Raw genomic sequence first — 23,982 nt, forward strand, 5'->3', positions numbered from 1 at the left:
GTATGAGGATAAGTTACATATGGTTTCCTATTATGGTGCCTGAGAGTCCCTGCGTAGTCCAAAGCTAACGAATCGTCTGAAGTCTGAGAAGACTTCGCGACGTTCTCCAGGACGATTAGCCGAACCACTATCGCCAAGGCTGGACCCAGTTGGTGGCCCACTAATTGGCGGGGATGTTAACCCGAAGATTCCATCGCTGGCTGGAGTGATGATCAGAGGACTGATCAAACCGCCGACAATCTGTGCGGAGTTGGGCTCCATATCCAAAGAGGTCAAAAATGATGTGCTGTCGAGATCGTGCTTTGTACTTGTGATGGTCACAAATAGATCCAGCAGATTGTTTTGTTCGGTCTTTGGGGTACCTTTGAGGTCTAAGATCTAGACGCAGTGGTTCAACATACGAATCACATCAATCATTACAAGTCCTTACTTTCTGGAAATTGGAAAATGATGCATCCCCAATTAAGAGGGTATAATTAAGTATGAACCCTTCAGGAGGATCCTAGACAATCCAGCTGGTCAAAGGCCAATTCTCGGCTGTAGGAAAGAAGACACTAACAACAGGTGTGACGATAACTTTTAATAGAGACTCCAGCCTTGACGTGATCTTTGAAAGTCCACGAGTGTACCTGAACGACACATTAAAGATAATTGAAGAAGCAAGCATCTGAAGCGTACGTCGTCGTTGTCAAGGCATCTCCAGGCATCTTGGACAAATAAGCCTTGATTGTTTGAAGGTCTATCAATAGCTGTCCAGAGGGAAGGCCAGAGTTACCGTACGGGTGCTGTTAGCTCGTAAAGGACATACCTGTTCCGCTCCGATCTCCCCCAGTGGCCTACTCTTAACCAGAGATGTAGTAAACTTCGTGAGAATAAGGCTGGATGGAAGTTGAGAATGCCGACAGAGTGGTAGTATGTTTTTAACACACTTGTAAGCTTTGTCGAACAGATTCCTGAGATACTTCTTCTGCTCTATCCGCGGTTTAACAGCTTCGATAACCTGTTCCGCCGCTCTAACCAATCGGAGGTATAGGTCGAGGGACCAACAACCTGAGCTAATGATGTCCACGATGTCCGCACCATAGTCGTAAAGGCAGGATCACACGCGACCTCGAGTTCCCGGAGCTGAACGGAGATAGCAGAAGAGACAGCACTAGAATATCGTCGTCAGTGACAATGATATGTATAATTGTGATATAGCATACCTGACGAATAGATCACATTCTTTCTGGAGAGACACCCTGTCCTTGAATTCGGTATTGATTTTCTCTCGAATCTTTTGCTCTAGCTTGCGGATTGATATCAGAATCACGCGTCGTAAGCGAAACAGAAAATAGTACTTCAAGTGCGGTAGCTTGACAGTAGTCCGCGGTGTTGATCACTAATGATGCCTGATACATGGCATTAGCGTCGTAGCGAGACTCCATAGATCTGCGACCCTGGGAAGTAAACGGGGGCCTAAGGCAAACGTCAGATGTTCTGACGGGTCAATCTAGGCAGGAACTCACCTCTTAAGACTAGCAATCAGAACATCCTCTGCAGGACGTGTTACAACGACGTCTAAAGTACAGATTAACACAACGCACCCGCATAGATCTTCAACCACTTCTTGTGTAACGAACAGAGATCGAAAAGAGGTTGCCCTGCTGATAGCTTCGCACACTGTTCTAAGCTTTGACCATAGAAATAGAACAATTCTGTCGACGACGGAAGAACTGCCAAAGGAGAACCGTTATCGTCAGCATCAATAGGTGTAGAAGTCGCTTCCAGAGAACCACGAGGCTGAGAGTTCGCGGTTCTACCCTTCCTGTGGGGAGCTAACATATCTGCTAGTGCCCTTGAAAGGCATAGTTAGAATACGCCGTGAAGACACCAACAGCACTCACCTGTCCTGAGCGTCAACGAAAACGCCCATGTGCGGCTCGAAGGCAGTGGTGATAGGCTTGATAGATCCGGTAGGTAGATCGCTCACAGCCAGAAGATCAGGAAACTAAGGACCAGATGAACAAGCACGAAAGACACGTCTGGAGATTACGCACGGGCGTTGCCCACTTCTTAGACATCGATGCCTCAAAATCTGCAGTGAGCTGCAGATTATCGAGAAGTGTCTTAACGTTGAGAGATTTCCCAGCTTTTGACAGCAAAGTGGAAAAGTCTTCTCTACGACCAAAGGTTGGTGAGTGGACGCTTGAAACATGAGACATGCTCACCGAGTTATCTCGACAAATTTGCATAATAACCGCCAGCCAACTCTCCATTCACTTGGAAATATTCTTCCTTGGTGCATTTCATGGGACTGTAGCAGTCTATGAAACCATGAAAAGCGTCTCGAGATATTGTCCAGTTGGCCAGCTTCGTCAGTGGTTCGGAAGATTTGTCGATACTCTTTAAGCTCTATGGACACATATCTATCGATGAGAGTTGATCGCACGTCACTGCCTAGAACATCCACTACTAAGCAAGCATCCGATATTATTGAGGCTTTGAGTTGCTTGTTTGGATCTTCTAAATAGCTAATACCAAGGCTTTAGAGCCAAGCAGAAAGTGTTAGTGGAGGCACGTACAATTTATCGAAGTCCGCCTCAACAACTGTCCGGATGGCTCCTTGTACTTGCTGTATCTGGCGCCAGACTTGCGATACGCGTGGAACAGAAATCATAGGCTTGAAGGCCACCGCAATTTCTTTCAACGGCCTGTGCTTAAAAATTCTCAGGATGTCAATGAAGAACAAAAATGTGACCTTACAGAAAGCGTTTGCGCCATTTCGCTGTACTTTCTCTCCTTTAGAAGATCCTCCAACTGTGTCAAAGCATTCACTAAATCGTGTCAAATGCACGAGTCCATTATCAGGAGACTGATGACGCACCAAGCATTTGTAGCCTCTTCAGAGTAGTCATACTCAAGATCAAATTCTTCTTCGCTAGATCCAGGACCTGGATATCCTTGGTAATATTCCGGACGACGGCCTCTGATTCCGTGGCCTTTTCGCGTATACGAGACATTTGACCCAGCAGTTCCTAAAGTCTTGTCAGGAAACGGAATGTAACGTCCAAATCAAGGCCAACCGAAATGAGTTCTTGAATGAGCTGCATTTTATTGGAATCCTGGTTTTGCTTCAATTGCGCCTGCAATGCATTGATTTCTTTCTGTAGTTCTCGCTGGTCATCATGGATTCTACGCTGCAGCGCGTCCGTCTCTGCCAAAGATGCCTCTATTGGATGCCTTTAGCGTGGTTCTAGTCGTATGTGCTTGAGCTCACCATCAGGAAAATGTGTGTTCAAGATGTCCACTAGATTGAAGCCATTCCCTAGGTCCACAACAAATGAGGGATTTCCATCTATCGTTTTCTCAGCCTCTTCAGCATTCCTGACAGGCTTCGCTGGAGCTCATCGGCGTTGAGCATGGGAGAGAGACGGAGACAAAAGTTGTAGTCAAAGGCTCCAGCCAAACATTCCTTTTCTGGTCACCACCGCTTCGATGTTACAACTCCTGTCTAAATTGTGACCACTATCAACTTTGCTTAATTCTTTGGCGCCTATTGCCTCTGGGTGTATCCACATGTCTTCGACAATGAATTCTGATACTAAAACTCAAGTAATTCAAACATACGATGGGCACCCCCACGTACTCCTGCGCGAAATGTTCTGCTGTGATAGTTCGTTGCACATGATACGGAGTATGCATCGTAACACGTCTAACCACAAAATTAGGCTCTCCAGGACGAACTTATTAGCAAGTCTTTCTCTGGGCGTGATGGACGAGGATAGTCAGTTTCCTTCTTCTGTGGCGACTACGCTTAATCTCTCAGAGATTACAGTCTCATGTATTCAGCCACCAATGTCAAGCTCGGTAAGAAGGAGGATCGGCCGCTTCTGTGAGTCCGAATACTCTGTGGTAATTTATCATATGTCTTACCAGTGAGTTGTAGGACCGGCGTACATACCGTTGCCGACGTGCATTGCCTAGGCTGCAATGATAGGCTTGGTTGGTATTATCACAAAGCATCAGATTACTCTCAAAAATACAAGGAGGGTGAGTTCAATTCGTTTAACTTCTACATCCTCGCCATATACCTGTAATACTAGGTAAATATCTGCTTGAGCGAGAGAAGCTGGTCAAAGAGAACAACTGGACGTTAGATTCGGAGGAAGAGGTATAATAATACGATCAATGTTCCAAATTTCCTAAGTAACAGCGCTAACTGTATCCTTTACTTATTTACGCGACAACACCAATAATGGGACTCAACCAACTTTCATAGTCGCTTGCCACTGAGGGGTCTCCTGTGACCTTGAGTGCGCGCAAAAGTAATTTATAACTGCCATTGGGAATCGTAGTACCGTTGGCAAATGTTGGGGTGGTAAGGTCCAGCAAGTAGTAGGGATTATCCTGTTCCGACAGTTGTCAGATGAATCACTTGATGATCGGGGCCGCTTCATTACCGAGTCATCATTACGAGGATAATAATCCAGCTCAGCGATAGATCCAACAACATCTGGAGCCGCCAATGCCGCCAGACTACCTTTAATAAATGTCAAGGTTGGTTCATCGCGACGTTCCAGAGTCGCATCAGCGGTCACAAGGTCGATGAGAACAGTGGAGGAACCAAAAGCAAGTCTTTATCCGGATCAGCAACTTGGACACTTCTCAATGTTTTTGGATGCTTACCTGAACAGTAGCGAGGGATAATCAGAGGTGGAAAACGTATAATTTGTCGGGTTAGTTTGCACAGATCCATCTGCGTCCAAAATGACCGGTAAGTCTACACCAAAGAAGAAATCCGTATCATCGATGACTTGTTTGTCATAAAGTGAAGCAGCAAGGCCAAGGTATGTAGCATGAACAATTTCACTGCCACTGATCACTTGAATAAATCCACCGTAAACTGGGAATGTAGATGCATCAACGCCACTGGGAGGCGAAATTGTTACAGTGATATCAATGGACTCTTGGGGTTGAAGCGTGAAGCTGTCATGACTGAAGCTTGCGGTTGCATAATCTGTGGACAATGGAACAGGTCCATCGGCAACAAGGATGGATCCCTTCATTTTCAAATATCAGTAAGAGTTTCAGCAGCTACAAGCTGGATCTACCTCAGTGACAGTGACTGCCGTTCCGGCGGGTACGTTTGTTACGGTGTAATCTTTCGAAGTCGATCCTGTATTCGTGACAGTGAACGTCTGACTGTTGTAAAGAATGTACTAAGTCAATATCTTCAACAGCATTTGTATCCTATACTCACCTGCCTTGGAAATGAGCCGTGTCATTCAAGATTAATTCTCCCGAGTCGAGTGTTGTCGCGAAATGTATCGCGTCATAAATATTTATCAATCCAGCTCCTTGCTGTGTCACTGTCTGGTACGGATCTCCGTCCCTGTGGCTGGAAGAGATTGCTTTTGCAGTGGATTCGAAGAGACTTCTAGCGGACAGTCCAACTTCAGAGCTTGTGCCCTTGGCGGAGAAGAGAAGAGCAGCGCATCCCGCAACAAAAGGTGTAGCCATCGAGGTCCCCGACGCAAGTCCATAGGAATTCAGAGGTAAAGTTGATAGAATGTTACCGCCAGGAGCGGCAACGGCTGGTTTGAAGTAGAAGTCATTGGAAGGACCATAGCTACAAGACGTGAATACCCATGCGGGGAAAATTAGGCAATACAACCAACCTAGTGAACGTAGAGATGAGTCCACCATCAGGATCTGGATAATCGTATGAAGCTCCGGTCTGGGGGAATGTGAGCGTCACTGCGGCACCAGCTGCGTATGCCTCGACCAGCTGCATTGGGCTTGTCGTGAGCAAAGTTACAATGCTCAAAAATGGGTCCATACGAATTCTCCGTCAGCCGACTGTATGAGAGAGGCATTGAAGTCGCCGACTGCGATGGCACCAAATCCACTGCCATTGCTAGGAAGAAAGGAGAATTTTAGAGGTATCGCACGTAGCTCACAGCAATATGACTGACTCGTATATCAAAGCTACTGTTGCTCCTTTGTCGGCAACGTTAGCCAATTTGGTAACCTGTTCAAAGTATGGTCAGAATGATGTAACTTTACGAATGCAAGAGCGTATACAAAAGTGCAAGTGGCCACGTCGGATTATAACCACGTGTGATGAAAGATCATGCGTATCATCAGGAAGTGCATCACAGGCGTCATCTGCGATTGTTGTATCATTTGAGGTAACATAAATCAGTCGGGTTTCAAGGACAGGCAATGGAGCCGTTTGATAGTACGTGATGGGGTCGTGCTCGACGCCGCCAACGGTGGCGTTCTGTAACGGTACTGCGGTACTACAAGCGATATTAGACATGAGTTCACGGATAATTCAGAATATCGCACTTGTCTAAGCTTGCAACAGAAATGACGTTAATACCATTCCCAGGGCCAGAAGTAAACCAGCCGCCAGAAGCACCCTATTCAAAGGATCAGCTTCATGTCGAGTCACTGTGATTAGTCGAACATACAGAATTACCAGCGGCAATAGTGACAACCTTTCCAGTGGCAGCGATTCTGCTAGAAACAACGGAACTCGTGCCCTCTGTCCAGCCGTCAGTGCCACCTATCGATAGCGTGAGAATGTCATTGCCGTCCTCGTATCCTCGGAGCAGGGCATCGACCAGCACTGGAATGATGGATCAAATATGTTTTCCAATGTATATACGAGGAACTTGCCGTCGTCTCCCACCGAACCTTCACAGCCAAAGACTCTGTAGGCATTAATGGACGCCTGATAGGCAACACCGCTGATGTTATACGGGTTATCTGGATCAGCTCCAAATATGCCCTGTAAGCCCAGCGGTTGAGCACTTTAGATCAAATGGTTCAACGCCTTGAGCTTACAGCAACATGCGTTCCATGACCCTCACATTGGTCCAATGGGTCGTCATCCGGTACAGGATCATTGAAACCTGTCAGGGATCGATTGAATGTCTATTCCAGACAGAGTTAAGAATTATACCAGTGTAATTATCGCCAACAAAGTCATAGCCACCGACAACTTTGTGGCTTGGACCAAATCCAGCCCCAAGAGCCGGATGGGTATAATCAACGCCTATGTCCCGACATCAATTCGCTACTAGTAAAAAGCTAGACTGATAGAATAGTACCAGTGTCTATTCTGCAAGATGTCGGAGATACGCGGGAAAACCTAGGAGATATGGGCTCACATTCCGACAAGTATCCCAGCGCCAAAGTTACCCTCGGCATGAACCTTGTCCACTCCCTTGAACATATTTAGCATCAGATGATACGAATAAAATTAAGGAAGCCTGACCGTTAGGACGTGAGTGGTTTGGATGTCCGGCGTATCATCTTCTGTCACGACATCCCACCGCGGAAGCCTAGCCCAGTGGGGAACGTATTTAAAGTTGGAAACCGATAGGGTTAAACAAGACTGACTTTGGAGGAGGGTATACTCGGACAGGTCGAATCGCTTTGATACCTTCGGTAGCACCAAGTTCAGCTGCATCCTGAAATTGACACGCAGCTCTATTAGTCGCGTCATTGTACCATGCTGGAGCATACCTGAGCGCCCTACAATGCATCATATTGGTTTTGTGAGCATCCGACATCCAAGGAACGCGCTCACAGCGAGTGTCACTGCGGCCCCGACAAATATGTCTGCCGTATTATACTCTTTGTCGACTTCATAGCTAACATCCCGTTCCTCGAGATAGGCGTACAATATTTCATGAGGCTGTACAACAAGGTGAGGTTATAATGCCATCAAGGCAGAAATCCAATAAGCATACCGAAGCTCCTTTCAGCGATCGTTTGGTGGGAATTTGCGAAGCATCATCTACCTCGATAATGAACTTGTTAGTTTGCGTGAGCAGAGTGGTAGTTTTGGCAATGCCGGAAAGAGAAGCCACTTGGGCATTGACCGAGCCTGCGTACAGGGCCAAGACGGCAGCAACGAGGGAAGTTGAGACCATAACAACCGCGAATGAACCTAGAGGTCAAGTGCACTTCATCGAAGATGGCATTTATATATCCAGAGTTGTGATACCCGCGATCATGCGCAAGAGTTGCGATGTGTAGCGACCGACATGAATTCATACACCAAGAAAGAACCAAGCAAATGGAATAAGTTGAGGAAGCAAGGGTTTTTTCTGATCAGCGATAACGGTAGAACTCCTTGCATATGGTCATACTGTGAACTCATGGTTGTCAATCATTGTACCTTACAGAAAGGAAGTTTCCCACCAGATCTTCCCATGTACGAGCCTACGATAAGCCGGAAGTCATTTGAAGACAATAACTGAATTCTTGAGACAGATATTACAAAACGACGCCAAGATGTGGAATTTTCAACCTGCCTGAAAAAACATCATTTCTCAACCTTCACATCCAACCAAAATTGAAGCGTTATCACGATTATGAAGATGGAAGCAACACGGGTGTAACGGTCTTATCTTGCACATGAAGTAGACATTGCACGTGTGAGACGGCACTATTAATCGGCAAAATAAGATGTTGCATCTTTTGAAGACAGCTGCAGAAAGACGAACGAGAAACAAGAGACTACGCTACAATTCCTATGATGGGACTCAGCCAGCTCTCGAAATCCTCCTCCTTTGTCGGATCACCCGTCACCTTCAGTGCACGTAGAAGAAATTTGTACGAGCCATTAGGTATAGCAGTACCATTGGCGAAAACCGGTGATCTCATTGCGATCGTATTGTATCCGAAATTATCAGGATCCTGACGACTTATCAGTAAAATGTGGTGAGCGAAAACGTATACTTTACCTCATCATTTCGACTGAAGAAGTCCAATTCAGCCAATGGTCCAACGATCTTCACGCGTGCAAAGCTCCCGCCATTATGTGTATGAGGGAATGTAAAGAAATGGCCCGAGTCCAGCGCGCGAGTATTGAGAGTCGGCTGGAAATCGATATCGGACTCAACCAGATCTACGCGAAGGAGTGGCGTGCCGAAAGCCAGGCTGAGGTCCCCATCAGTCAATGACTGCGGCAAGAAAACAAATTGAACAATATACCGGAAAAGCAAACTGGGGTAGTTGCTGTTGGCAAATGTATAATTGATTGGACCTGTCTGTACGTTTCCATTGGTGTCCAAGATAAGGGGTAGAGGTACGCCGAATAAGAAATCTGTGTTGTCAACGACTTGCTGGTCCCTCAGAGAGGCTGCCAAGCCCATATATGACACATGGGTGATTTCACTGCCGCTTGAAACCTGTATGAACCCACTATAAACAGGAAGCAAAGAGGAATCGAGCCCCGAAGGCGCCATGAAAGATGCGACTATCGTCTTCTTTTGACCAGGTCGCAGCGTGAATTTCGTTTGACTCAGCCACACTTTGGCTTGGTCTGATGTCAATGGAACAGGGCCTAGGGCCGGGAAGAAGGTACCCTGGCAACATACGAGTCAAGAGGAGCGTCAAGGACATCACAATGGACTATCTTACCGGTCTGATAGTTATGGCAGTACCTGCCGGGACATGGCTTAGTTGATACGATTTAGCACTCTTCCCCGTGTTCTGGACCGTAAATTGTTGACTACGACAAAGATAAGCTGTCGGCGCCCGAATTGACGAAATCAAACACTTACAGTCCTTGAAAGTTTGCCGTATCGTTCAATATGAGTTCTCCGGGAGACACAATCGTAGTGGTATGGATAGCGTTATAGACATTGATCAAACCAGCACCTTGCTGTGTAACTGTTTGCCACGGATCGCCATCGGTATGACTCGATGAGACCAAAGTCGCCGTCGTTTCGAACAAGGTACGGGCCGTCTTACCGATAGACCGGTCTTTTCCTTTGACGTTTAACAATAGAGCAGCACAGCCCGCTACGAAGGGAGTAGCCATTGATGTCCCAGACTCGACACCAAAAGAACCGAAGTTTACAGGCAAAGTCGACAAGATGTTTCCACCGGGTGCAGCAATAGCGGGCTTGAAGAAGAAATCGTTTGTAGGGCCATAACTGGGACATATAAGTATACGCTGATACACGTGGATAAAAAAAAGTACCTAGTGAAAGACGAGATCAAACCTCCTGCAGGATTAGGATAGCTATATGATCCTCCGGATTGCGGGAAAGAAATTGTAACGGGTACACCTGCGGCGAACTGGGATACAAGCTGGGATGTGATATCTTAGGATTGAAGCGTTAAATCAGTGAAAGTAACCTACAAATTCGCCATCCACTGCCTGTATGAGGGTGGCGGTAAAATCACCAACGGAAATACCCGCGAATCCATTACCATTACTGAAACGATGGAAGTAAGTAAGATAAAGAAAATAACACGGAGCCTTTCTCACTCATAAATGAACGCAACAGTGGCCCCTTTGGCTGCGATGTTTGCAAGTTTTTGCGTCTAAGAGGAAATGTTAATTATGTGACTCGAAAAAAGCAGAGGACATACAAAAGGACAGGTCCCTCTTCTGACAATAACCAAAAAACTTGAAAGGTCTGGCGTAGAATCAGACAAGGCTGAACAGGCGTCATCCACAACACTCGTATCGTTAGAAATGGCATAGATAGGAAGCGCCTTGGTTATAGGGAACGGAAACGTTTCAAAATATGTGATCGGGTCATGCACCACTCCGCCCACAGTAGCATTTTGCAGGGGTATCGCTGTGCTGTACAAGGCATAAAAATCCGCGTCTGGTCAAATAAGAAGAATCTCATACTTGTCTAAACTTGCGACTGAAATGACGTCGATACCATTACCTGGGCCGGAGGAAAACCAGGAACCAGAGGATCCCTTAAAACAAGTTTATAGAGAGAGCACAGTAAGAAAGGAAAAGTTCCTACATCGTTACCAGCAGCGATAGTGACAATCTTTCCAGTAGCCGCAATTCTACTCGCCACGACTGAACTCGCAGATTCCGTCCACCCAGAGGCACCGCCCAGCGATAAAGTCAGGATATCTTGACCATCGTTATATCCCATGATTAAGGCGTCGATGATCACTGTAGATGAAATGAGCAGTCAAACCAAAGTCTTTGAATCTTGATCGAGACAGACCATCGTCCGTGACGTAGCCTTTACACCCAAAGATCCTGTAAGCGGATATCGAAGATGAGTAGGCAACTCCACTAATGTTGTATGCATTGATAGGATCCGCAGCGATGATTCCCTGTGAAGATCACGTTTCGCGTTGGTACGTATCCTGTCACAGAAGAATTGAAGAGACCCACAGCGACATGGGTTCCGTGGCCTGATCTGTGCATGAGGGTCACCCGTGATATTTCAGACTTTCATGATCATACCTTGACACTGATCTAACGGATCTGGGTCCGGAACGGGGGAATTCGTGCCTAAAATGCAGTTGAGATGATGATGCCCCGCGAGCTGGCTGACCTTACCGTCAAAATTGTCACCAACAAGGTCGTATCCTCCCACTACCTTGAAGCCTGGGCCGAACCCGCCACCAAGTAGAGGGTGTGTGTAATCAATCCCTGTAAAACTGTTCTAGAGATGCAGAACACTGAAGAAACGTGATCTAACCCGTGTCAAGTCTACGAATCCGTAGGCTTATTCAGCCTAAATAATGATCAGAACACCACTCACATTCCGATTTTGATCCCAGATCCTGTAATTCCAGCCGCATGTAGTTTGTCAACACCCTGTACTGTACTCATTAATATGAAACTTGAAACGATCCTGCAACATGACGTACCGTCAGAATATGTGTTGATTGAGAATCGGGTGGTATAGCTGCATCATTGATGCCGGTGACGACATGAGTAAAGACGGGTCTGATAGTTGCTCGGATGAAAGGTATCGTTTCACGTAGTTAAACAGCTTACGCTGGACGATTGAATGTTTGGACAGGACGGACGGATTTGACGCCTTCCACTGCGCTTGAGAGGTGGACAACATCCTGAAAAGAATGATGTTAGATGCACGGGCCAGATGATCCGAGCTATAGCTGACAGCGGGGTTCTAAATAATGGAATGCTAAGCCGAATGTCTCAGAAGCTTGATAGAACCCGCCTCTAAAGTCAGAGCAGCTCCCACAAAGATTTCGGGAGCATCGAACTCTTTGTCGATGTGAAAGCCGACTGCTCTTTCGTTCAACGACGCGTAAAAGCTTGTATGGACCTTCATAATTCATCAGGACCTGTCGCCAAAACTGAAAATAGAAGAACTCGAGTACCGAGATGCCAGATCTTTTACCCGTGATATCAACAACACTGTCCAACTCTACAATGAATTTGTTGGCCGCGAAAGGCAGATTAGTTTCCTTCCGAACCGAGCTGAGAGGAAAGGATGCCAAAGAGCACCATGCAAAGAGAATAGGGATGGATGGCTTGAGAAACGACGTCCTCATTATGAACGCCCGACCTTGCAGCCCTCAATACATTGCAGTATTATATATCATGCTTGACACATCTGGACATATTTTCCTGTCCAGCCAAGGCGAGAAGAGGGCGGAGAAGAGGGCGAGGAAGACGTCGAAAACTGATGATCATAGAAAATGGTGTGTTTCTGAGTCGAAAGAGCGACAGATGACAGGAAGAGAATGAACAATCGTGGCACTAATTTTATTGCGGCGTCGAACGTGGAGAGAGAGCGAAGTTCATCATACTGAGGTCCACTGGCATATTATCGATACAATAAGAATTGGAAGCTAACCAAAGCCTACGGCTGTTCAAGATGGCAAAAGGTCGTTGGTCATGCTGCACGAAAAAAAAAACATAGAAGACGCACTATATGCCCCGAGTAATCTTTAATTACACTGGGAAATGTCCAATCGAATAAAACGTCAGCCGAGAACATCGATAACCATTTGGTGGACCTTCGACAATGCACCAAGGTGGCGGTCGGAGGCAAGAAGCGATGGCTGACATAATTCAAGCCTCAAGGCCTGCATCTACTCGCCTTGCAACCGCCAAGGTATTCCCTCGCTTATTATGCCATTCATTGACATCAATTTACTCGTCGAAGAAACCGGATTTCCTGCGTGATGAAGGTACAGGTGAGTGTCAGAATTTCCTGTAGCCTCGTCCTGCTGACTTTACTGGAAGTTACCACCATAGCGTCATGCAAATCACTTGAAAACATGCGATAAATACATGCCTACGCCTCTATCTTTGGCGAGCCCTGTGGCACGTATAAAGACGAACTCTTGAGGATAGTATCATTGGCAGAATACCTTTCTCGGCGCGCGTTTTACTATTAGCTATCCACCCAAAACTTAGAACATTGCGCGCCCGGGTCGACACCATCCAATCCAGACGCGACTCTGGAAAAACGGCGTTCCAGTGTCCTGAAATCGGGAAAATATTGCGCGCGACAAGTCAGATCCACGTTACTGCAGTACCCTTTTCAGCGTACGAAAGATCTCTCTAATCCTACTAGACTGGCCCGAAGGAAACGCGCTGGGGGTCTGAGTGAAACAATTTGATATCTAGGCGTTCACCGTCTCGCTTCCTGAGTCTATATCCGCTGTCTCTGCCCAGGTTATATCCCTTCGTGTCTCCGCCCAGAACCAGCATCATTACTTGTAGAAATAGAGACAGCGTCTCTTGCAGTGTACGGCATTCTATAACGAAAGGGACGCTTCATATTGCCGAAAAGTAGTCATGAAGATATATAGTGTCGCCAACCAAGTGAGTTCATTAACTAACAATTCGTCTACGAGCTAACGACACGTTTAGAGCGGCTGCCAGTGATATACCCTGGTTTGGTGGATCTAACCCCCCATGCAGAGTTCTTCCTGCCAGGCTTTTGGCTTCAAGAACGGAAAGGGAGTGTCGGATAGTCTAAGTCTGAACCTAAGGCAGGCCCACGAGCCAGCGCTGGCAGCATCCCAACTATTCCGTGTCATGTCACGTCTCTGAAGGAGAATTGCGGAGTGGAAAGGTAGGCAACAGCAACATTGGACCAGCCCCGTAAGGATTGTGTATTCATTCGTATTATCTCTCAAGTCGTTCATGCAATTATTCCTAGGTAGGACCACTCAGAAAGAAATCGTTAGACCAATGACGGCTTCTTTGGGTCCCTGCATACTCGACAATCCTCCCTTAACAATGCTCTTTCAATCTCCACCAGGGATATCTCAGGTCATACATTGAAATGCATCAAAGATTTCCGCTTTATATGCTCTCGTCAAGTCGTCTGTCGTCAAGCATTGCAACCGTGACTATATGACCAACGATCCGATGTTGTCTGTATAGGTCTGTATCATGCCCTGGTTGAATCACATCATAAATCTACAACATACGAACTCTAGCTGGCCGGCGCCAAGGATCTTCGCGGAAGAAAAGATCGCAGTGGCGCCAGAAGTATTTTAACAATCCGAACAAGATATATGGAATCCTAGGCGAGCACCAATAGTTGGTGATTCCGCTGTAGATTTTCAAGTCAAGCGGGGCAAGGACGCCTACCAGAGACGTGTCTGCCACTGAATGTTTGCTGTGGACCTTGCGGGGACGTATGTACGTCGTATCATTGACGTAAAATGCTACTTAGCTGACGATTTATTAGTAGACTGACCGTGGCCATTGGGCAGTCGGGGTTGGTATGCTTTGCGCCGTCGGTGGAGGTGCATCCGACCATGATATGTCTATCATGTTCTAGCCACTCTACAGATAAAGGCCAAGTACGTGCGATAAACTGAGCGAGTCACACATCTTTGATGACCAGTCAACCTGACTGAACGGTGCATTGTGCACAATCTACCGTTGTGTGCGCCGCTCTCTAAGTGCCTTACTGCGACGGCAAGATTTCCCCGTCTGTGAGCGAACCGCCCACGACTACATATGCAAAATTGAATCATTATCCCTCGGTTAGCAGAGTTTTTCCGCAATCACAGTCAGGGGACGTCTTGATTACTACCTCTCTTGCCGCAAAACCATACGTATCCTCACAACTGGCGTCGAACCATGTGTATCTGGTACGTTTTTACTTAGATGGCCGCAGAAATCACTCAAATCCATTTCTCAACGTCCAGATATCATATCTCAAAGCACCTCGATACAGATCCATTATGTCTCCTAACAACCACTCAATAAAGTCACCCCCTCATCATGATGCTCTTTCATATGTCACCTCCGCTCACGGAAGTCATCTACGCGCAGATATCTTTCCCTAGCTCCGCGCATCTGTGTTGAACTCTCAGAAGATAGTTTTTTGTCGAGGAACCAGTATTCTTTCCGGCGGAGCCGCTCGACTGGCACATCTTTGTGACGCGACAGACCCGTTAAGCTAGAGTGGCGATATGCCCGTTAGAGCCTACACCATATGCAGTCTACAACTGCCCATTTACGAGAACGTATGTTCTCACACGGCTCCCTTGGAAACGATCTCGCGATCTGATTTTCCAAACACAAGCCCTTGGACACATCCTGAAGCACTGCCAACTCCTCGATTAGCAATTCCTATCGGCGCTCGTGGAACACCGAGGACGTACAAACCAAGGCTTCATTCTAAAGAGCAGGTGGTCATTATGAGGTGGCTTATCCATAATGTTGTGATTGGATGATATTCAAGTCCGACATGGGAATTTCCACCGCGCTCTGGACAGTGGGACTTTGATGTGGTGCAAGCTGAACAACAGCCTATCTGATGACAAGCCGTTGTCCATGCTTGACTTTCTATCTCAGTATCTCAGTAACGTTACCAGCATCATCCACTTGCCGCTTGTGACATGTGTGGACAGGCACTCTGGTCGATGATCGGCCTACATGTCCATCAAGGAATAACACAGCACAATCCAATAGTATGTCGTTCAGTTTAAAACATAGTCTATGCGCTACTATGCTTATTTTCAACCTTACTTAGGTCAATTGTCACCGCCGAAGATCTCCAGCGCAGTCGAGCTCTATTTCTTCTGCCGGCCCCCGCGCCGCTTTTGAGACGAAAGTTATAGTACACTCATTATACTTATTTTCAGTCTTGATCCCAGGTCGACTGCCGCCGCCGAAGGTCTCTGGCGCAGTCTCTTATTCCACTGCTCCGGCCTCCGCGCTGCTTTTGAGACGAAGGTAACATAGGACGCTCATCTGCCGCTGTCCAATGAGAAATAACTCCGTCCCTGGTTTCAGGGTCGGTTGGTAGGTGATGATATCTGCCACGGGTATGTGGATTGTGATGACTTTGGAGAAGTGACCACAATACCATTTGGCCGCGTATGTTTATCGCAGCAAAGGTGGCGTATTTTTCCACTCCTGGGAACCATCTGGCAGTGCGGCTCGTTTTCCAATCACTTTTACGAGGTGCTCATTAGCTGTTGACTAGTTGTCCGCCCATCATGATGGAGATGACATCTTTTGCCTGAGTAAAACTTGGTGGAGGATACAATCTTTGACCAGATATTGGACTTCCCTCAACAACTAACAGACAAGACTCGGTTTATTGTTACATTATGCGGTCTTCATGTTCATGTACGGGAAACGTTGATAACTCTAGCAGAAAGAACGCGGATGCCTGAGTTCCTGGTAGTTCTTGGTGAAATAATTTGCGAGGGACCCCGGTCAGATCTTACTCCTCTTGCCTGTGTCCTGGTATGGCCACCGGAAACTAGATGCCAGCGATTGAAGTATTCGGGGCTAGACATTCCATCGTGCTGCTTTTTCTTGGATGTATGTCGCCTCCATACCCTCTCCTTCTAGTCAGCTCTGTTCATAAACGTATCGGCCCCTGCGCAAACTAAGCCTTATATGGTGATTCATTTCCACTTGGCCCGCCGATGGCCCCCCAACCGCCCATTCGAAATGTCATTGTTATCTTGGCCCGTCACTGGCACTCACCGATGGGTGTAAAGGAGGAACTCTGGGTCGCGTTGTCATCCTTTACGAACAATTTAAACAATACGCGGTACGCGCGGTACCCTGGGATCATGATAACAACCATTCGACTTCCCTGAGGAGCCTGACCGAGTCATAGAGGGTATTACAAGGCGTCCGTACTGTAGGAACATATCTTCCATTAAAGTTCCTAAACTTCAAACTCCTACCTAACTTGTGATATAGGGAGTACGCGTAGGAGTAACACCCATTTTCTTGGAACGACTTGACTGAAGACTTATCGCGAGATAGATCCTTCCGCGACAGAACACAATCCAGTCGGTATGGACGCTGAGGTCCACGTATTTCGCTGCCTATTGCCGTAACTTGGCAACTTGATCCATAGAATATTTGCTTGCAGCATCCCGCATCATTCAAGCTGAGATCAATAAGCTGCAGTCTGTGAACATAAGCAATCCTGCGGTAAATTGTATTATGTTCCTACCACTATGATATACAAAGATCAGATACAGTGTATAGGCCAAAGCGGGTTTAAGGGTCTTTATCAGATAGTAGACGGCATCACCAATCCTTCAAGATGATCGGATGTGTGGAAAGAGGGTGAAAAGCTCATACCTTAGTCATCCTATGAGCGTGTAAAGCATCAACGGAATACGTCGGTGACTTCGCACGACTAATAATGTCGCCCTTCAAGAAAGGGTTTTCACTTGGACCTCGAGGAACGTAAGGAACACTTCTGTGTACAAAAAAAAAATCGATGAGTTCCTACCAAGTACGCCAATGTTACAAAACATCGCGCATGTCGGTGGAGTTACTTCTAAACATAGATTCGTGCACTGGCAATACCACTGACCCTTTCAGCATAAAGGGCAATTGAACGCCAAGTAAACGGGCGAACAAATCGTAAACGGGGTGCTTAAACTTGGCGCGCTTGGATTCGCGTTGAAGTTGGTGGACCTAACACGTCGGTGTATGGGCAGTACACCTTTAGAATACTACCAAAAAATTCCGACTCCCGAGAATGAATCCGTGACGGTAACAACTCCATTCTTTGAAAACAGACTCGAAAGGGTCCTTCGGCACGACCCGGCATGGGTGGCAGGCGGCATATACCGAACCAGTATAGCGACTCAGGGGGATTGGTGCCTGAGTGACATCATATAGGAAAGGCAGGCAAGAAGGAAGGAAGGAAGTTGGTTGAACATGCGTTTATCGAGAACTACGGAAATGACATAAAAAACAAGGTTTAGCAAGGCCTTTCTCGTCCTCCCAGCTACTCGACTTGATGAACTGAAGTGATGATAAATGGTGCCTTACATCATCGGGCCAGTGTACTAACTGCCGAGGAACATGCGCTAGAAGCAAACACTTTAGCTCGTGTATACCTTCCCAGATTCAGCGGTCGCCCCGCGCCACACTTGGGTTTGAAAGGCGGAATACAGTCATGTGGAGGTAGAACGACGAGGTAACTTGAAGCCTCCTTGAAGTTCCACTGCGGGTCTGTTCTGTTTTTAATTTGGCCTAGCGATGTTAGCCACGGCATCTTTCACGAAATGATTGGAGCGATAGCGCTAGGTACATGCGAATGTGGTGTCCGCATAGTCCGACTTCATTTTTAAATCATGAGAAAGCGGCGATTCCAAGTAGAGTGAGGGAGCACTATTACAGTCCGGGTCTTATGGCGTATGGAAGCTAGGTACAAGATTTGTTATACTTATGAAATAGGCTGTTGCAGATGCCTATAATAAACATACCTGACGGGTTCGAATGTATTACATATCACTTGGGTGAGGCTGAAGGCGAACCTCGTTGGGCTTGGCTTTCGGAAAGGGAAGGGGGGACTGCCAGAAAGACAACAGAGTTCGAAGGTGCCGATAATGAACGCCTCGATCAAAATGATGAGTCGGTGAACTATTGCCTTGAGAAACGCCAGGATAGAATTCAATAGAGAGAGACCATCTCCGGAAGCCTTCATGGGCATACCAAACTCCATTTACATAGCTGTAAACTGAAAGTATCATCAGAGTCTGATCACCAGACGAGAAGTTCAATTGAAAGGATGACTTCCTTTTGTAATCCCCAATCGAGACAATCAGTATTCAGAGATTGAAAAGCATCACAGTGGCGCAAGTTTCCGCATGAGTAGCCCCATTTTGGCGAAGTGGGGCACCGGGAATAAAGACGGCTGCACCTAGAGGCACCGTAAACTAGGTAACCATGATCAATTGCATACCAATAACAAGCGGCCGAACCTGATTCCAGTAAGGCAAGAAGTGTTATTTATGTACCGAAGTAGGATAACGGAACAATGCTAGTCAAAGCAAGGAGCAGCACAAGGTCGGGACCGACCTTCGCCATTCCTCTGTTTAGCACTTTCTCACGCCACTTCGTTTCGAACCACTTTGTACACCAGAAAAAGCAATTTACGCCATGAGCTCGGGATTCAAAAATGCGCATCCTCATAACTTTTGGAGAAGACTTGGAATTTCTACTGTCCAATTATTTGCATGTAAAGGAGCCAACGCCGATGATAATGATCTTGGCGTTGGTAGGGTCATGTGTCCAGCTTGAATCTCACCACAAATCTCTCTCCAGATGCCGCGGTGACGAAAAAAAAAAGGAAAATCTAATATTTTTCTCATCCAATGTTATTCCAACTACTCGTTGCTCCTGCCGGATCACAGCGTGCACATAAAAGATCAGGTCCCGTGAAGGCGAAGCACGCAGTGATCTGGCATCCGTGTGTTTTTTGGCTGTTGGGATCTTGGGCACCTTACTCACGTTGATGTACCCATACTCTTGTTTCGAATCTAGATGAGAGCTTCAAGATACTCTGCTTGACTCAAGCGACCTAGTCGATGTCCCCCCAATGCTCTGTCCGACCATTTCAGCTTTGGATTCAAATTTGTCGATCTCGAACGTTGAATTTATTGACAGAAAATAATGTTTCTCATTGAAAGGCAATGCCCATGTATAGGGGAATGGTGCGTTCGGAGTCCTCGTCCACGCAATAATACCTTTGACATAGTCTTTCCACATCTCCAGATATGGAACACGACGAAACTGATCAAGACAAATACCCTTTGATGGAAGGTAACCAACGCTGCACCCTGTCGATTCACACACGTCCAGATTCTGGCTTCGATCTGATCAGCGCCGCAGAGCCACGCCGTTACATGCCCCCCGAGCTTTACGACAGTTAATAACGTCGCCGGTAAGTTGCTAACCAAACACACGATGCTCCTAAACATCATCGTAAGAGTTCCCGGCTCGGAATATCGTGACATTATGCAACACTTCTACTCCCAGATTGTATTGAACGAACCGAAAACGCAAAGCCATAAAAGTGTTGTGATATGGCAGGGTGTATGATGAGGTCGGACCGCATATTTGGAATAGCCGGAAGGTATTCTTGCGTTCGAATGCTTTACGAAGTTGGTACATTGCCTTGCGTGACCCTGTTTTACGGAGATACGTGGCTATGGTCCCATACTTATTTGAGGACTTGTTATCATGTCGGCACGTACATGAACCGAGGCGCTCAATACTATAAAGCATACGCGGAAGGGCCTATATGTGCATATATAACTTCTGGTTTTCAGTTTTCCGATGAACTAATTCGTATCTGATTCTAGCAAGCTCAATCCTGTTGACTCCTACCGTCACTTGCACACCACAGTATGTGCCTGCCGATCACCGTAATTTCCATTTTACTGCGGAAGCTGAACTTCAGTTGGGCATCTAATTCTGGCGTAAGATGATTCTTTTCCCGCGGTGCTTACTTTGTGGCCTTTCAACGTAAGCGGCACGATTGTGGATGTTGAATGATGATGATGGTCCTTTAAATGTCGAGCATCAAGGCATGTAATCCCTGGAGAGCCCATGGGTAGCGGACCTATATTCTCTCCTCAAACCGCTTCTTCCACTCCGCACCCATGAGCCACTCACCTAATCCCAGCGCCTCTATCGAGCTCAAAGCAAACGGAGAAGTCTCCAGAATTCGTTCTCATAGAGGGAACGCTCCTACACTTCCGCAGACGAAATACTGCCCTCTCTGTCCCGCCAAGTTTACAAGGACGACTCACTTAAGCAGACATATCCGTTCACGTAAGTCCCAGTGTCTCTAAATCGTCAGCGCAGTTAGTGATCTAAAAGCGGCGGTCAGATACCAACGAACGGGCTCACAGGTGTAAAGTGGGTGGCGTTACAGTTCATCTTCAATTATGCTTAGCTTTTCTATTCTAGCTGTGCGGTGCCGAGTTCACCAGAAGCGATCTGTTGACCCGACACAAGAAGACATGCGGTGACCCGTAAGCAAGATTATCTTTGGCGGACAATAGAACTGACGCTTGACCACAGGCTCAAGGCCCATCGATCGAGAAGAAAATCCTGCCAGGTACGTCCAAAATTAACTGATATAATTTTTTTGCTAATTCCTCGATAGGCATGTGTTGAATCCAAGGTCAAGTGCGATCTTCAGTGTCCATGTTCGAAATGCATATCTCGCGGCAAGAAATGTGTCTTTATCAACGACCCGGCCGTGACCCGTTATAAACAATCGTGTGCCAAGAAGCGGGTATCACAGACTCGAGACGGCAACCGGGGAATCAATGATGTCTCTGTCGAAGGCGTTGCCGGTCCCCATTACTCACCCACTTGCTCTCTTAATTCTCTCTCATCTCCTAGTGAGATTGATGATGCCTCTCCTACCTTGCCACATACAGCTGCACCTTTAGATTTTAGCAAGTCGGGGATGGCGTCTTCCCATACTTCGTCCCAGGCAGCTATTTTTGATCCCGCCACAGATGTCGACAACGACGGCCAGATATTTGGTTCAGAACACTTCATCGAAAAGATGTTTTCTAGCAACGTGTTAGACTCTCTCCTCGAACAGTTCTCTTTCTCTGATCACGATTCAACGCACCCAGTCCAAATACCTTCGGGTTTTTCGTGGTTGGGAGGCGACGGGTTGGGATCAGAAGATGCCTGTCCATATTCGCTCATACAAACCACGCCTGGCGTTTCCACGGTCTCCTCGTCGCCGGATTTTGATTCTCCTGTAGACGCTGCTTCCAGCAGCTCCCCTATCCCATCCGAAGAATACCCGCCTTCGACTGCCGTCTCAACCGGTATGAAAATACTAGATACTGAGAAGGAACAATATCGTGCGTCTTCAAGCGTTGACGTTGGGATCGTCATCTAAACTCTTCTTCAGTGTACCTTTTCTTCTCTGCGTTCTGCACACAGCTCCCTTTAGTTCATCCGGAAACATGGGTGGCGGAAGACAAGCCTTCTGTTCTAGTTCGTGCGATGCAGGCATGCGGTGCACTCTTTGTGACGACACGAAGTGCTGTCAACTTCATCAATGAAACCCTGTCCTCAACACGGGACGTCCTGGTTCAACAATTTGTAAGTACATTCCTTTATTGAAAATGTCTAGATGCTCATACTACATACTCCAGACGAAAGCAGCGTTCAACCCTAAAGAGCAAGATTACTTGATACTTGCTGTCGTGTTGCTCCAGACTATCGGTTTGTTCCACCAGCGCGCCGAAAATCGGGTCTCATCTAACGTGTATCATGGAATGTTGGTCATGGTATGTCGATATGCGGTGCATAAACCATCATATAGCGGATTAATATCGGTCTAGATGATCCGCAAGACAGGTTCTATCACTCGTTCACGTTCTTGGGCTGTCCCTGACTTGAACGACTCCGTCGCACTGGAACAAACGTGGCGTGAATGGGCTCAACACGAGACTGTTAAACGGTATGTCCGATGTATGCCATCCTGAATCAACATTTCTGACACTCCATTTAGGGCTTTACTACTCTCCTATCTTCATGATTGTTGTCATTCTGTGTTCTTCTCGATACGTCCTTCTTTCCAGATCGCAGAATTCGACCTCAATCTGCCTTGTGACGATGCATTGTGGAAAGCCCGGTCTGCCCGAGAATGGTACGAGCTTCTACAGAAGCCCTCTGCGTACGGAATCGGGGCAGATAGATTGTACGGTGTCGGCATGCAACAAGCCTTGACCAATCTTGGAGAGATACGTCTTGGTACTTCCCACACCCCTCTAAATCCGTTCTCCCAATTCATCCTCATCCACACGATTCTCCAAAGCATCTACGAATGTTATTCCTCTTCTGAGGCTCCAACGTCGTCACTGACCCCAACCTCTGACGGCGAAGGCCGCCAAGGAAGCCACTTTATAACACAGTGTACTCTGCACAACTGGCTTCAGATGTGGCATCACTCTCCAGATGCTGTGAAACGCGAGTGTGACTCCGATGAGCCTCCTTTTGCGTTCAATGCATTGCCATTTTACTGGCTAGCGCAGGTCTCACTGTTGGTCATACAAGAGGGTGGTTCAGAATGGATCGAAGCGACGACAGCTGAGAATAGATTCCATCTCATAAAGGAGTGGCTGGATCGTATACGATTCTTTTTGCGCCAGAATCACGAGATCCCGCCTAACTTATGGGAGGAACTGATGGCTATTCGCCGTCAGGTTTCTCAGGTCGAGATGCATCGATCGGCAGACCACCCAAATGGTTTACTTGCTTTCTTCCCGGAGCATTGACGTCTTTGCTTTGCCCGCGCCACTTGGACTATGTACACTGGTAGCTGTGTCTATACGTATTGCTATTGTTTGTATAACAGGAGTATGTAGCATATCTCTATTTAGATGGCCGTGAGTAGTATCTTTTCAGTATTATATGTTGGTTCTTAGACTGTATGAGGGCTTGAAGTTTCTGCTTTCGAAATTTATCATAGACAGTGTGATGAGCCATCCTTGGATATTCGGGCAGTCAGCAAGCAGCACGATGTATGCTTACTCCAGGCATCTGTAAAAGATCGTGATCGTTGATGAGGCTTAGTCTTGAGATCTTAGAGTTGGTAGCTTGCACTGTTCCGCATTCCTTGAAGTCGGAGTGAAGTTGAAAGTAAAGGCGGAGGTAACGGACACAATACTCGAATGCTTGTCCAAGTCGGCACCATCAAATCCCTGTTTTTGTTGACAGCTTCAAGCCCAAAGTCCGACTGCGGACCCAAGCTGACCCACGATCAAGAACTTGAATGCGTCGGACTCAAGACTAAATCACCAGTGGGTGCAAAACGCGGGTGGTAAGCCGCGACAGCTGGTATGGTCAGTGGTTCGAACGTTATTGTCGTGCGGGACCGCTTACGAGAGCCTTACATGTTTTCAAGTGTTCTGCCAGACGGCGCTAACCGAATTTTACACCGTCGGCTACTGGAG

General features: G+C 47.0%; 5 protein-coding genes across 5 annotated transcripts; 2 read left to right on the top strand and 3 right to left on the bottom strand.

Annotated features, from left to right (window-relative positions):
* Nucleotides 1–30: 30 nt before the first annotated feature.
* On the bottom strand, nt 31–3,668 carry EV420DRAFT_1477300 (Vps53-like protein; the record flags this gene model as incomplete). Its single annotated transcript, XM_060469408.1, has 21 exons — nt 31–378; nt 431–502; nt 560–629; nt 679–785; nt 809–878; nt 930–1,000; nt 1,081–1,153; nt 1,206–1,288; nt 1,341–1,458; nt 1,509–1,536; nt 1,587–1,837; nt 1,887–1,990; nt 2,040–2,160; nt 2,211–2,513; nt 2,565–2,693; nt 2,741–2,816; nt 2,867–3,017; nt 3,066–3,211; nt 3,260–3,385; nt 3,485–3,583; nt 3,629–3,668. 21 exons carry the CDS (start codon nt 3,666–3,668, stop codon nt 31–33), a joined length of 2,586 nt encoding a protein of 861 aa, XP_060334211.1.
* A 50-nt stretch (nt 3,669–3,718) lies between these two features.
* EV420DRAFT_1197775 (uncharacterized protein) lies at nt 3,719–4,162 on the top strand. Its single transcript, XM_060466320.1, has 2 exons — nt 3,719–3,874; nt 3,929–4,162. The coding sequence occupies exons 1-2, from the start codon at nt 3,822–3,824 to the stop codon at nt 4,077–4,079; spliced, it is 204 nt and encodes a 67-aa protein (XP_060334212.1). The 5' UTR covers nt 3,719–3,821; the 3' UTR covers nt 4,080–4,162.
* Nucleotides 4,070–7,928, bottom strand: EV420DRAFT_1735278 (subtilisin-like protease; the record flags this gene model as incomplete). Its single annotated transcript, XM_060480001.1, has 21 exons — nt 4,070–4,389; nt 4,443–4,617; nt 4,669–5,042; nt 5,094–5,184; nt 5,243–5,611; nt 5,661–5,770; nt 5,824–5,899; nt 5,943–6,013; nt 6,098–6,284; nt 6,334–6,407; nt 6,459–6,616; nt 6,685–6,778; nt 6,835–6,902; nt 6,953–7,045; nt 7,101–7,111; nt 7,161–7,216; nt 7,268–7,334; nt 7,393–7,463; nt 7,519–7,527; nt 7,583–7,690; nt 7,746–7,928. The coding sequence occupies 21 exons, from the start codon at nt 7,926–7,928 to the stop codon at nt 4,219–4,221; spliced, it is 2,616 nt and encodes an 871-aa protein (XP_060334213.1). The 3' UTR covers nt 4,070–4,218.
* Nucleotides 7,929–8,517: 589 nt separating this feature from the next.
* On the bottom strand, nt 8,518–12,297 carry EV420DRAFT_1265805 (subtilisin-like protease; the record flags this gene model as incomplete). Its single annotated transcript, XM_060467294.1, has 20 exons — nt 8,518–8,697; nt 8,745–8,940; nt 8,995–9,368; nt 9,424–9,514; nt 9,567–9,941; nt 9,989–10,098; nt 10,151–10,226; nt 10,280–10,335; nt 10,384–10,600; nt 10,652–10,725; nt 10,776–10,933; nt 10,989–11,100; nt 11,162–11,181; nt 11,234–11,281; nt 11,330–11,430; nt 11,535–11,590; nt 11,644–11,722; nt 11,774–11,822; nt 11,957–12,068; nt 12,124–12,297. 20 exons carry the CDS (start codon nt 12,295–12,297, stop codon nt 8,518–8,520), a joined length of 2,658 nt encoding a protein of 885 aa, XP_060334214.1.
* Nucleotides 12,298–20,652: 8,355 nt separating this feature from the next.
* Nucleotides 20,653–23,304, top strand: EV420DRAFT_1265382 (fungal-specific transcription factor domain-containing protein; the record flags this gene model as incomplete). The annotated part of the gene is made up of 9 exons (XM_060467272.1): nt 20,653–20,824; nt 20,883–20,911; nt 20,963–21,027; nt 21,077–21,113; nt 21,162–21,882; nt 21,933–22,126; nt 22,180–22,314; nt 22,369–22,487; nt 22,539–23,304. The coding sequence occupies 9 exons, from the start codon at nt 20,653–20,655 to the stop codon at nt 23,302–23,304; spliced, it is 2,238 nt and encodes a 745-aa protein (XP_060334215.1).
* Nucleotides 23,305–23,982: the final 678 nt, after the last annotated feature.

Source organism: Desarmillaria tabescens, assembly GCF_030435595.1.
Source record: "Desarmillaria tabescens strain CCBAS 213 chromosome Unknown EV420scaffold_9, whole genome shotgun sequence".
Lineage (NCBI taxonomy): Eukaryota > Fungi > Basidiomycota > Agaricomycetes > Agaricales > Physalacriaceae > Desarmillaria > Desarmillaria tabescens.

What these genes read in the sequence shown, in the direction of transcription:
- EV420DRAFT_1197775 (XM_060466320.1), top strand. Translation starts at nt 3,822, where the DNA reads ATGTATTCAGCCACCAATGTCAAGCTCGGTAAGAAGGAGGATCGGCCG. An exon ending in AAGGAGGATCGGCCGCTTCT is followed by an intron (nt 3,875 to 3,928) that starts GTGAGTCCGAAT and finishes AGTGAGTTGTAG; the next exon opens with GACCGGCGTACATACCGTTG.